The 15,204-nt window shown below is 31.0% G+C and overlaps 1 protein-coding gene across 1 annotated transcript in view; it reads left to right on the top strand.

Annotated features, from left to right (window-relative positions):
* Positions 1-15,204, top strand: part of LOC111642345 (putative uncharacterized oxidoreductase YDR541C) — a 55,099-nt gene that overhangs the window by 26,065 nt on the left and 13,830 nt on the right. Inside the window, exons 3-4 of the mRNA XM_023388680.1 lie at positions 1,988-2,169; positions 8,483-8,620. Of these exons, the coding sequence (XP_023244448.1) occupies positions 1,988-2,169; positions 8,483-8,620 (320 nt within the window). The remainder of the gene's footprint in view (positions 1-1,987; positions 2,170-8,482; positions 8,621-15,204) is intronic.

Below are 15,204 nucleotides of genomic sequence, written 5' to 3'. Positions count from 1 at the left end.
TATTGGGTTGTTCGGAAAGTAATTTCGTTTTTTTTCCGTGGAAAAAAAAACACAATATTTTTATAATAAATAAATATATTATTGAATTATATATCAACCATTTTGGTCAAATACCTGTTGTCATTGTTTCTGGTAGTAGCATGATTTCACATTCATAAAAGTTTTGATCATTGCTTACAAAAAACTGATCCAAGTGATTTTTGACATTGTCATTTCAAGTAAATGCCTGTTTTGTTGATCACTTCTGGCCGCGTTTTCTGTTTGATGATATTACTCAATTTGTTTACTCGATGGCAGTACACTTTAAAATCAGTTGTTAAATTGTCTGGTGAAAGCTCCAAAAAAAAAAAAATTTCTTTAAAATCCCACCAAAGAGAGCATCTCTCTTTAAGAACATATGGAACCCATATATCAAGCTTTGAAACGAAACTAATTTGTTTCAAGTAATCATAAACAGTTCAATTTGACAAATTTAATCTTAGTGATTTCATGTGCTGTTGTTCGGCAGTTTGCTTCAATCAGTACCTTTATTTTGTTTTCATTAGCTTCAACTGGCCATCCAGAACATGGTGCATCTTCAATATTGAAATTGCCAGAACGAAATTTTGTAAACCAGTTTTGATACTGTCTTTCTCTCAACACATCATCTTCATACACATCTCACAATTTTTTTCTCGCTTGAACAGCATTCTTACCTTTTCGGTAATAAAAGAGCAAAATATGCCAAAAATGCTGCTTCTGATCTTCCATATTTGATGGGACACAAAAAATAAACAATTGCACGAAATCAAACAAAATTTTTTACAAATAAGCCTTAAAATGCTAACTGTTATAATATATAATGATAATGTGGTTTAGAATGAAAATGGCGGAAAAAATATGACTAATCCATCTAGTGGTAAAAAAACGAACTTACTTTCCAAACAACCTAATAAATGCTAACTAATCTTGTGCTAGAGGTAAGCTTTAGATGACATCTCTTACTAAATTTAATATTTAATTTAGAAGGTTATGGAAGAAAATAATCGGCTCAAAATGGGACTTGAACCCACAATGCCTGCATTGCCAGTTATGCTACCCAGACCTTTGCTTACAGAACTATTAATTTAGATATAACTATACTTAGTTACTTATGGCACCAACTGGAGATGACTTAACACCCACAGCCTATAACTCCCACTATGGCAATAATCTAGTAATTGTTTGGCTTTAATATATAACTATCAGGTGTTAGATATTGATATTTGAAAATTGGTGTACCTCCATCTTGTTGAAATCATCTCTGTTCAGATTTAGTAGTATCTCTTTGTTGTGTGATTGGAAGGGACAGACTGAACAATTTGAATCAATTCAAAGCTTCAATTGTTCATAACTTCTAATGGAGGTATGTTATAAAAAGATGTGCTTATACAAAAGTTTTTTGTCATTTTTTCCATAGAATTCAAAAATATAAACTTTTCTCTAGGATTTCATTTTATAGTTGCCACCTGTTGTCCCTTAGGACAGAGACTGGGAGTGACATAATTTTGTCATTTTTATGAAGTTTATTTTGAAACTACAAATTGAAAAAAGACAGCTGACATTGGCCAACTTTTCAAATTATTAGCTTGTAACACTTTACATGAGACACTGTATATACAAAAATGCTTAAGTATTTTGTAGAACAATGTTAATTTTTTTTCTACTTTTTTTATTGTAATTAATTAAATTATTTGTCCCAAAGTATTAATTATGGGAAAAATACTGTTTTGATGCTTCTAATATTTTTGTTATTTAAATTAATATCAGATTTACAAAGTTAAACGAAATGTTTTTTACATATACTGTATAATGATTATTATATGTTAAATGCTCTGAAATAATCAGAAATATTACTCAATATAAACAAGTCTATATAATAATATAGATAAAAAGTTTTAATTTAAAAAGATTATTAATAATCTTCAATCAATTTTTTAATATAACATAAAAATTTGTTTATTTTTAGTGTTGTAAAAGATTGCACATATGTTATTCATGTTGCCTCACCATTTCCAAATGCTCCTCCATCTAATGAAGAAGATGTAGTTAAACCAGCAGTTGAAGGTACAAAGAATGTACTTCAAGCATGTGCTGATGCAGGGACAGTGAAGCGGGTAGTTTTAACAAGTTCCATTGCTGCTATTCATGGTATGTGTTCTTTACTTATAAATTTTAAATATTTCTGAAATGTCTTCTAGAAAGAGGAAATTTGGCTTTAATGTGAAACTTGATGTCTGAAGCTATTCATTTATGTTTATATTTATTAATTTTTTAAAGATTAAGGGTAAATTTACAATGAATTATTTAATTAGATATTTGGGAGTTATATATATTTTTTAATTTTAAAGAATGGGATAATAAAAAAAAAGGCAGAAAATATTCAATGAGAATAAGTGTTGGATCTGTTTCCATTGAATATAAATTAACATTAAACATTCATAAATAGCTGTTCCTATTTTAAAGTGATAAACATATCAGCCTACCATCCTGGGGCTTAAGTTTTTGGGTAATCTGATCCAGATAATTCAGTCTCTGTTCATCATCATCTGGATGCCTCATTTTGAATTTGACAATCTCTAATGGCATGCAGAGAGACACTCTGTGTTCATAAGACTAAAGTAAAAGAAAATAAATTCTGAAACGAGGATTTTCTATATATTTAAATTGTGTAAAGTATTTAAAAACACTAAATTAAAACTTATAAGATGTAATTCAGTATTATGCTGCAAAACAAATTTCTTTTATTTTTAGGAAAAAGGTCTTAATGGAAAAGAAAATTGCATAAATAACTGTAATACTATCATTCAATTTATTCACATAAATTTATATAAAAATTGATAGATAATATGTGAAATTGCTGTATAAAAGAACTTGATAAGAATGAAATTAGAAATATTTATATTTTATACAAAGAAGGTAAAAAAGATTGCAGGTAAAAAGTGAAAGGTTAGTCTTTCTATATTTCAAGAAAATACTATAAAAATTATGTTTTTATCTTTTGTAAAATGTCTACGTATGTTATTGACCAAGATTTGATTGTATCATTCAAACAAAAATGGATGGTCTTCCAATTTAGTTTATTAGTTTAGTTGTTTTTACATTGAAGCTAAATAATCACATTATACAGTGAAACCTCCATTAATGGACACTCGCAAATAGCAGACACCACCACTAGTTACAAATAGGATATCTATAACTAAAACAAAGAATCAGTTCAAATACTCTTTCAGAGGATGAATTTTGACCATAGGCATGGAATAAAGACTGGATTAAAATAGGAATAGGGGTGGAGGGCAGGTTGTAAAATTACACCTACTCAATAACTACAAAGTAGACAAATCACTATATCGATTTTTATTAATCACTTAGATCATAAATGACATTATAAATGCAAGAATACTGACTATATTTTTTACCCCTTGAAGTGGCTAGCAAATCTTTGTAACTCTGCATTCAAACTCTCACCACCTAAACCGACCTTCGTCCACCCTTTTGTTTGTAATAACAGTTTCATTTTTATTTTTCGTTACTTCTGCCCAGGTCATTTTTGATGAATTAATAATTAATCAACATTTATATTTTGTCATAATTTTTATGATCCATTTAAAGTATCCTATACAATATGTATGCTATTTAGAATACAGTTAAACTGTGACTTTGACAGTTGAAATGATAATATACTGTATTTCAATTATACAGTAGAGTGTCATTTATCCGAAAGTCAATTATCCAAAAGAATTCCAGTCGGCAAATTTAAATTTAAATTGGAGAAACTGGTTCTCTTGAAATGCAAAAAACATTTTGATCATGATTATTACAAGCTTGTCTTAATTTGATAAGAAAATGAATGTAATAGCAATCAAAATTTCTTTACACAATCTTTTCATTTTAATATCTTGTTAAAATTGAAAATTTACTAATCCGATAAGATAGTATTTGTACATAGTAATTTTCCTCAATGATTTCAATGAAAAAGTTTAAATTGTAAACTAGTTACTAAGAAGCTTTGATTTCTGAGAAATATGTACTGAATTAGCAAGACATATGCAAAAAACAATTTCATTGTTATTGTAGAACTGTTTATACAATCTTAAGAGCATGAACTGAAATGAAATTGAATAAGCTAAGAAAATATTACAGAAATGAATGGAAATTGTCATTTAATCTAATTGTATTTGCATTTGTGAATTACAAAAACACAAGCTATTGATCATTAACATTTTTCCTTAAGTAAATTGGATGATTTTTTTTAAATGTTTGTTTTACATTTTAAATTACATCTTAATTAGTTTTTGATAAATATGCATTTTACTTACTTATACTTACATTGAATTCACAAATCATAAAATTTTTTATTTAATATTTATCTCATAGCATATGAAATCAATTATTATTTATTAACATTTGTATTGATGACTGTTAATTGAGACTGCAATTGTCTTAAAATATATAAAATTGGTTTCTAAGAGCAATAAGTATTTTATTTTAATGTCATTTTTCAAAGTACTATGTTTTTTGTTGAAAACAGTTACTTCTTTTAGCAATTTTTATAAAAAATAATTACAAATTAATTGAAATAATAGAAAAAGATAAAGAACTTCAATGAAATGTATTGGAGCTATGGCCTCACTGATTTTCAGTTATTGCTACTAGAAAGTGGTGATATGGCCATTTCTACTTTTAACCCCGGGATCACATCCAAATATTTATTTAAAAGGATTGAGTAGAATTGGATGCCAAAGAATTCAGCATCCAAGAAAAATAACCAGTGCACATGGTAAGCAGTCATTACATGCATCAGCTACTTGAATTTTAATGAAATGTAATCTAAATTCCAAAATGTTGTTAAGTTATCAAATTTTTTGTGTGTGCAATTATTGACAAGTAGTTAAATGAATATTGATATGATTTTAAATTGTCTCCAAGACATCCATCTTATATTTTAATGAGATTAAGCAGTTACCTTGATGGATAATGAATGAGATTTAATCATTTGGAAACATCCCAAGGCTCAGATCTCATTCAAATCACATTTTTTTCATTCTGAATTTTTTTTCAGGCGGCCCTCGACTTTCGCACATAATTGGTTCCTGAAAGTGTGCAAATGTTGAATGTTTGAAAGTAGAGGGATGTAAGAAAGCATGCACCAAAAACTGAAATATTTATTCCTTAATTTTACTTTTATTTTTCAAAATTGCACATATTGTAGATCTGTTTACATCATATGAACGTCCAATTGAAGCAAAAGATTCACCGTTTTCAGAACGTTTAATTATTTCCATCTTTGTCTCAATCATATGAAGTTTGAGTCCTTAATTTCTTTTTGTTCTGCACTGCAGTTTCTCTGTTTCTCACTCATGATTATCAATTTATAAGGATGAAATATTTAAACATAAACAAATAAATTGGCAAAACACACAACATGTTGGTGCATGCACTAATGCAAAACTGAAACTGTTTTGACCTCTTGCTTGGAACAACACATTAGTGATTAGGATTCTGAGAAGTCCACTATTGTAGGAAGTAATGTGTGTCCAAGAACATAGAGCGAGCTACCGCACTTTGTAGTGTATGAGTGTTCTGCATGGAACAAAATTTTTTCATTATCAACAAAAATATTTAAAAAGTTGAATTTTTAATAGCGAATTGTGCGAAAGTCGAGGGCCACCTGTACGTGGTTTATTTACTTCACTCTTTTTAATATATTTTGTGATCAAATTAAAGTAGAACTTTCAGTAAGTTTGGCAATTTGGTAAGTCAAACCTTGTGACAACATGAACCAGTTGTGTTTGTAGCACTGCTAGCCATGTCACCAAATCTGGCTGTGTTGTCAAACTTTGTCCTCATGTTTGTTTGATACCCCTGTATTTTGATAATTACTAATAATGATTTAATTTTAATAATCATAATTGATGTGAATGCAATTATTATGACAAGTAATAGATTTCAGTTTTGAAAAACTTAAATATTTCTAGAAATGTTTTTGCATTCATTTTTATTATATCCATTTTGTAACTTAAATATCTTATTTGTAAGAAGCTAAATGGTTGTCATTGAATACAGCAAGACCTCATTTAACACTACCTCAATTAACGCTGATTTGATATAATGTGGTCTGCTTGAAGCCTAAAAAAAAAAGCTCAAAATTTACACTTATTCAAATTATCGCTGCATTTCATTGATTCATATATAATAAGATTATTCCTGGACATGAACCAATCAGCAAAAGATGGCAATTTATTATAGCACTGCACTTCCCCTAAATCTATGTTTGTTTGGTGCAATTTTGGAAAAAATATAATATCATGGATTCCATAGGCAATATCAACTTCACTTGGCATGAATTAACTGATAAATGCATGAATGGAGTGTGGAAGAAGGTATGGCTGGGAGTATCCAAGGAATATCAATGAGAAGAGCCTATCGCTGTATTGTTAGATTGACCAAATTGTCAACCTAATCAATACAGCAAGACTAAGAGATGTAGATGAGCAGGATATTGAGGAGTTACAGCAGGTTTCTGGTGAGAGCCTTACCAACGATGACCTTCAAGAACTGGCAGAACAAGGAATTCATGTAGAACTGGAAAATAGTGATTCTGAAAATGAAGAACCCAAAGAATTTGTCTACAGGTTTCCTTAGTAAAAGTTTGGTAACAATAACCAAAACTGTTGATCAAATTGTAGCAAATGATCCAGATTTTGAAAGGAGTGCAAAAGCAAGATGAGACATTTTGAATATGATCTCTTGCTACCGACATTTGTTTAAGGAAAGAAAAGAACGACAAATGAAACTAAGTGACTTTATCGCAAAAAACATGAATTTCAGAAGAGCCAGGACCTTCATCACAAAAAATGAACTTTACATTTCTGTGTGCATATGTTTATTGTTATTTAACATATATTATTATGTAAATTAATATAAAAAATAACTTAAGATTAAAGTAAAAGTGTTTATTTTTGGTTGTGTGTTCCCCTTTCCCTATTTACTGTGTGTTAAAATGACCTTGTTTAATGCTGTGTCATTTAGCACTTTGTCATCTAGGAACATATCTTCCATGTTAAGCAGGGTCTTACTGTATTTGGTTATTGCTATCAGTGAGTGAGATTGACTAAATAAGATTATAGTTATTGGAAATTCTGCTTTATTGATTCTGGCATTATTAAGGGCATGTTAAAACAACTCAAAAACTAAATTTATTAGTTATTAGAGAGGTTGCAGCCGAAATTCAAATGCTAAACTTGTACGGCAAGCAGAAGTACACGTTTGACATTTGAACTCCAAGTAAAACACATTGCACCACATGTTCACATCATACATTGATTCATGGGATAATGTTGAAAAATGGCGGAAACGTTTAACAACGACAAATGTTACTAGTAAAGGTAAATAAACAAATTAAGCTATTTTAAACTATTTATAGGATGTTTAATAATACTAAATAATTATTTTTAATTAGTGTTGTGTCTCCTACCGTACGATAGGACTACCTCATACTTTGGTTGAGGGAAGTAGTGGAAGCTATCTGAAAGCAGCTTGGGAAATTATTTTTAGAAAATTTGCAAATGTATTATGCTGTTGATGGTAGAAGATGCTGTGAAAGAACAAACCTACTCCTACAGAATTATGATAGGCTATTATGAACACAAATATATGTAAATTCTATATGCACTTCACATCACTTGCAAAAATGTTGAATAATTAAATAATTTCTGGATTAAAATCGACTGTTTCTTTACAATATTATTCATAAATGCTTAAATAATCATTATTTTAATAAAATATGTCATAATTTTAACCCCAAACACACAAAAATGAAGTTTAAGCTGATCTTCTACTCACCATGCTAGGCGAAGTGAATGACATTATCAACCTTCTAGAATTGCCAGATGGCGGCGCTCAACATCGACGTTCACGTTTTGGGCTGAAAACATCGGCTGCAACCTCTCTAATTGAAATCATCCAATATGGTTTGCTTGCTATTTTTGCAGTACTACTTTTAACAACAGCTAGCTTATAGTTGAAGCAAGAAATACAGTAATTTAAACTAGTGTACTTTGGCCATGTATTTATTAAAATAATTAATGTACATATTGGTTGAGTTAGATTAAAAACTGATAACTTAAAAAAAGAACATAATCAGCTGATTACATGCAATTTTCAGTTTTTCTGCTGTCTTTTTTACTGTTTACCTGAACATAATAAATACAACTAAATTTAGACTGCAGTAATCAAAGCTTTTATAGTGTATATTTTGGAACATAGTAATTTTGATAATATTAAATGATTGATAATCTGATTTTGCAATAAGCAGAATCTACTGTGTATATGGTATGAGAGTAACACATGAACCATAGATTATTATAAAGTAAATTATATTAGATCTTAATTATGAATTTTTACTGAATATTAATGAATCCTAAAATAAAATGATGAGTAATAAATTTTTATCATTTATTAGGAGAAACAGTTGCTGAAGATGGAAAAGTGTATACTGAAGGAGACTGGAGTAATCCAGATTCTCCTACAATTGATGCATACAGTAAAAGCAAAACTTTGGCAGAGAGAGAGGCTTGGGATTTTGTAAAAGAATTACCAGGTAGCTTTTCCTTTTTCATTAAAGTATCTTTTCATGTAATTAATATATATTTAAAAAATTTATAAACAAACGTACACACACAACATGTTGGTGCATGCACTAATGCAAAACTGAAACTGTTTTGACCTCTTGCTTGGAACAACACATTAGTGATTAGGATTCTGAGAAGTCCACTATTGTAGGAAGTAATGTGTGTCCAAGAACATAGAGCGAGCTACCGCACTTTGTAGTGTATGAGTGTTCTGCATGGAACAAAATTTTTTCATTATCAACAAAAATATTTAAAAAGTTGAATTTTTAATAGCGAATTGTGCGAAAGTCGAGGGCCACCTGTACGTGGTTTAATTACTTNTATGTTTTTTTTATAATTAATGCTTTGTTTAGTGGATTGTCTTCATAAAAAAAATTTTCAAATTATTTATATTAATGTTCATTACATTCTTAAATGCATATAACATTTTTAAGCAATATTCTTAAATTTTTTATTAATTCATGATTCTGATACTATGATACATTTGAGTTTTAATATAAACAGTGATGTGTTATATCCTGTATAAGGCAAATTTGACGTACTTATAAGGTTTCTCTGGTTATTCAAAAGCATATCAAATTTGGCTTAGAGGATATAACACATTAATATTATGGTCCCCATAGAGAAGATAAACTAATTTTTCAATTAATATAAATTTTAATTTTTATTGTTAAGTCTTATAAGATATACTAAGTTAATAAAGGCAGCTCTTGACTTTCAGAGAATCCAGCTATTCAAAGAAATAGCTGGATTCTTTATCATGCTACTTTAAAACTAATTATTAAGGAATTTGGCTAGAGGTAGGTTGGTAACATGTCATCTTGTGTTCAATTTAATTTAAAATATTCTGGAAGAAAATATTGGTCCAGAGTGGAATTCAAACCTGAAACTTCAGCTTACCATAAAGATTCATTGCTAGTTAGACCAGTTAATTCTGATATGCTGGTCATTCAGTGTTGATTGTACTGTACATGACAGTGCCCACAGCCCTCTATGGCTTTCAGCCTGCTTACACTTTTATTCCATCATGAATCATGAGTGATCATTAACTAATTGATGTGGAAGTAAAGTTGGACAGAAATCTGGGATAGTGTAATTGGTAATGCATCTGTATAGTAAGCAGGAATTGTGAGTTTGAGTCCTGTTCTGGGCTGATCTTTTCTTTCAGAATATTCTAAATTAAACTTATTTATTTCTAATTATTAAATTTAACACAAGATGGCCATTTACCCACCTATCTCTAGACAAATTAAGGCTAATTATTAAGGAATTAAGAAGTTACTCAATAAAGAATTTGGCTTCAATTTTACTAGTTCTATGATGGTTTTTCTTTTCCGCTAGATTTATTACACCATCAATTAGAAACAGGACAAGCTTTAGAAAATCACATTTTTGTTTCCTAGAGTATGCATTTTGGACTTTGAATCCCTTATCAACTCTTCGTGATGTAAATGGTTATGAGAAGCACAGAAATGGTGACAATTGATAAAATATGGATGATAATTATTAATTTACAGGTATTTGAGTAGATATGATGGTACGATACATAAAGTAGTAACAGCAATGAGAGGCAAACAATATACATAACAAAGTACACTATTAAAACTGTAACATTTTAAACAGTCCTATTTCTAATTAATGGTGTAATAAGTCTAGTGGAAAAGCCATCATAGAGCTTGTAAAATTGAATACAAGACTAGACAATAAGCATATTACAGAAAGAACTTGGCTGTTTATTTGAGGAGAAAAGTCTTCTTTTTCATGAAAAATTAATTAGTGTTATGTATAGTATTATTTCAAATGTTAAAATCATACAAAAAAGTAAACAAACAATAAAAAATTTTTTGCGAAGGATTTTGATGTTACCAAAATCAAAATTGGTGGAGAACACCAACTCACACAATAGCTCAATTTTTACTTTTAGTTGAAAATTTTCAAAAATGTGACTTTTGCTTTAAGCCATCATCATCTCTTATTAAATTTTAATAATTAGAAATAAATTAATATAATGTATATCTGGCTATAGCATATGTAATGTGATTTAAGAGAATCAAAATATGCACTGTACAAAAGAGTGAATTTTCTAAATATCAAGGATTGCCTGTTTCTAAGTTAAAATTCACTATTGTAATTCAAAGTAGAATCTCAAATTCAATAGAATATGAGTTACAAATTAGTGTCTTTTAGTCCTTTGCTACATTACAATTATCTTTAAAAAATCATAAATGTGTCTAGAATTTATAAAAGTTTCATCACTCCAAGAACCACAATTTCCAATTAACAAATAAGGAAATAATGTTCTCATAGATATAATAGTACAGTAAATTTTCAATTATGACATTTGCTATCCTATAAACAAATTAGTGACATAAAATATAACAAAACAATTGCTTTTTTGTATAGCTAACCAAATACTAAGACAAATTGCAAATGTAGTCACTAGGTAAAAAGTTGAAAAGTGATATAAAAATAATGCTTTATAGATATAGATAATACTGTATTTAAATATTAGAAGTATACAGGTAACCCCCATATAACACAAGAGTTACGGTCCAAAAAATTGCCGTGTTATGCGAATCCGTGTTATACAAAACAAAGAACTAGTGCGAAAAGGGGGGTTAGGTTCCAAAAATTAAAAAACACGTTGTTGAATCTTTATTTAAATCGGATTTATTATTCATTTTCTTCATAGGTAAAATACTTATTTATTATTTATTTTACCAGAGGATTATTCAGTTTATATGATGATCTCAGCATGAGCATCATCAACTGGTAAGTTTATGGGTGCGTTCGTTAATAGCGGTCGCTCTGCAACGGAAGTGCGCTGCTGTTTGTAGGCATTTAGGAACCACGGTGAAAGAAAGATGGCAGCGCCCACACTATCGATAGTATCGTGTGGAGGAATCTATAATTCTAAAATGAGCTTTTAGAGGCAAAAGAAGGGTCCCAATTGTATAATTTAACCATTAAATGGATTATTGTTGAAAGCGCATTCAAAGTAGCCACGAAAACAATTAGAATGCTCACGCGGAGGTATAAAAGAACGCACCCTTTATTACATTTTGTTGTATGAGGGTTTTACCCAATTCCCGAACCGTTTTAGAGTGAACCCGTGCTATAAAATCACCATGTTATACGCGGTATGTTCCCAATTCTCGAACCATGCTAGAGTGAATCCGTGCTATAGAAGTGCCGTGTTATACAGGAGTTACCTGTATTTTACATTGTTCAAATTAACAGAGAAATGAAATTATGTTGCTGTTTAAAAAATAAAAATGAGATGAGAGCAAAAACAAAGAAAATTATGAAAATAGTTTTTATAACTTTCTTTTCAAAACACTCTTTTTGTGTTTGCTATTAATTTTGAATTTTTTTTATTATAAAGGATGATATCTGATTAAACAATATGTTGACTAACACGCCAAAATTAATTAATAAACAAAAACAAAAACACTGAGTTCGGCGTTATATGCGTTTTATTATCGCTAGTACTTTCGACGAGCTTATTGTCGTCGTCCTCAGGCGATTTAGACAAAAAATAATCGAACACAAAATAGAACGCGTAATATAAATTGAAATTGTGCTAAAGCCGTTAAGAACACGTAGAAATTTAAACACAATTCGAAAGCCGAACGAGCAGATAGCTCCGTGAAGTGCGAGCTGGCGCATGCGCAGAGCTATGCTCTCGCTGCATGCATTCTAGAGACTACGAGTACTCGCTTAATCGCTTATACAACGTGACCCATACACTGGGCAGCTCAAGGGTAGGGGTGTTGCAANCTACCTTTAACCCCACTTCCAAGCCTACGCAAACTTATTTGCAATGATAGAGACAAATTTTCCATTCTTGAGAAATCGGGGGTCTATGCTGTACCGTTGGAAAATCAGGCAATGGGAGTAAATACAAGATATATCGGGGCCACCACTAGAATGCTTTCCAGCCGCCTTGATGAGCACCAAGACGATGTTATGAGGGGAAGACACACCACCGAGCTCGCAAAAAAGGTACTTGAGCAGGGTTACAACCCGCTATGGTCCCAAGTGGTTATGCTCAAGAGCTGCAAAGATCGAAAAACTGTTTTTATATGGGAATCTCTCCTCACTACCACCTTGGACACTTGCAACACCCCTACCCTTGAGCTGCCCAGTGTATGGGTCACGTTGTATAAGCGATTAAGCGAGTACTCGTAGTCTCTAGAATGCATGCAGCGAGAGCATAGCTCTGCGCATGCGCCAGCTCGCACTTCACGGAGCTATCTGCTCGTTCGGCTTTCGAATTGTGTTTAAATTTCTACGTGTTCTTAACGGCTTTAGCACAATTTCAATTTATATTACGCGTTCTATTTTGTGTTCGATTATTTTTTGTCTAAATCGCCTGAGGACGACGACAATAAGCTCGTCGAAAGTACTAGCGATAATAAAACGCATATAACGCCGAACTCAGTGTTTTTGTTTATGATATCTGATACTATCTCTCTATTGATTAAATTCCCTTCTTGCTCTTGCAATAAGTTGAATAGTTGAAAATTATCTTTTCTATTTCAAAATAATTTAATGCATTTTAACACACATTAGTTTGGAATATATCTTAAAATAAGCTGTAAGAGGGTTACAAATTTGAGTTTCCTGTCTAAAGCTTTATTTGCATTTTTTAAATCTGAATCTTGAATTTTGCAAATTAGAGGTTATTGTTATTACAATGGAGTGCATCATACATCGCATACATACTGATATCTAGTGCTGTTCTGGACCAAGGCATAACTACAGAAAACATGTCTTGTTTGTGTATGTATCTGTTTCCTGACTATGTGATGTTTGTGCTGTAATGTTTGTAGCCCTAATGTTTCAAGATTTTTTGTAGTGTCTGTGGTATGTGATATGCCTGTGCAAGAAAAGACTACAGTAATACCTCGGTTATTGTCATTTTTGGTTTTTGTTGATTTTTTCCACAGAAAATTTGTCTTGGTTTTCATCGGCATGCCTACGTGATCTCACTGCTAATTTTGCGAAAACAAAGGGCGACCCACGTTTTCATGTTTAGTGTGGCGTTGTGTGAGCATTATCTCGTGCATCTAGCCAAACAATTCCATTCCTTTCCTTTCAGCTTCATCATGGAAACAAAGAGTTTCCAATGCCAGCAGCCCTTCAAAGAAGGCCAGGAACATGATCAATTCGAAGGAAACCTTTGAAAACAGCCACATGTATGGGAAGTCGTCATCCATGATAAGTTACATTGTGGCAATAAAGGAGGCTAATGTAGCAAAAAGCATGAATGTGCTAACAAAACAGAAATTGCAAACACTTGAAGATATCGAATAGTTATTATTAATTTGGATCAATCAAAAACAGTTAGATAGCAATTCTGTTTTGGAAGCCATTACATTAAACTTTTATATTCATTTTATATTAATTTCTTATTGTTTTCACTATTAAATGCTGTATTTATTCACTATAAAATGTATTTTCGGTATTGTATTTTGAATTGTCTAGAATGAATTAATTGGATTTACATTGATTCATATGGAAATACTGTAATTGCCTTGGTTTTTGTTGGTTTCGGATTTCGCTGATTGTTTTCGAATGGATTATCAACAAAAACCAAGGTATCACTGTACTGGCACAATACATACCTCATTCATTCTCCACAGATGCTTTATTTTGTGGGCAAGTTTTGGATATTTACTAATTTTTTTTCAGTGTATGTATTTGTTATGGATGTTTAATACAGCTGTAATCAATGATGTGTATGGACTGTTTTGTTTATCAATGTGATATCTGGTTTGTTGTGATGGATTGTTTTGTCTGTGGTTAAGGCACAATCATAGTATATTTTGTGCGTGTTTTCTATGACTGTCTGAAATGTATACTTGTGATATGGTTCTTGAGTGTGTAGAAGTTGGTGTTTGAGTGCAAGGTTTTGATGTATTATATTTGCTATTTTGTTACATCAATGTATATAGTCAGTGTTAAAAAGCTTACAATCCAGTGTGATGTGTTATGTTGTACAGTCTTGTATATGATATGGCATTTCCTACAAGTGTTGTTTGTGAATGTTGTCTTTTATTATGTGCTTTTTGTAGTTTCTTGTATTTATGAGCAGGTCTCAGGTGGCTATTATTATTATTATTGTTGTGTTTAGTGGGTTATACTCGGTACACACCGGTGGCTGTGTACTATGCCGGACCAGAGTCAAGGCATAGCAACCAAAACAAAACTAAAATTAAATGTGTGTGTCAGTGTCAGTGTCAGTATTAAGGAATTTCCTAACAATATGGCATGTATTCAATATAGTGGCCTTCTGTAGTGTGATGTATGTATTTCTACTCAATTGTAATGTTCCCAGGCTTTTGTGTAGTGTGTGTGGTATCACACCTGTACAGGAGAGAACAACAGGTACAATAAGCACCCTATCCATCCTCCACAGATGCCTTATTTCCTGGGCGAGTTCTGTGTACTTGCTAATTTTTTCAGTGCATGTGTTTTGTACATTGTGAGTGTTTGGAATGGCTATGTCTATAATGTATGTGATTTTATTGTGTTTGTCAATGAGTGT

Source organism: Centruroides sculpturatus, unplaced genomic scaffold (assembly GCF_000671375.1).
Source record: "Centruroides sculpturatus isolate CEXI.00-Female unplaced genomic scaffold, Cexi_2.0 scaffold1376, whole genome shotgun sequence".
NCBI classification, from domain to species: domain Eukaryota; kingdom Metazoa; phylum Arthropoda; class Arachnida; order Scorpiones; family Buthidae; genus Centruroides; species Centruroides sculpturatus.
The sequence above is the reverse complement of the archived record's forward strand: the minus strand, read 5'-3'. Positions and strand labels throughout refer to the sequence as shown.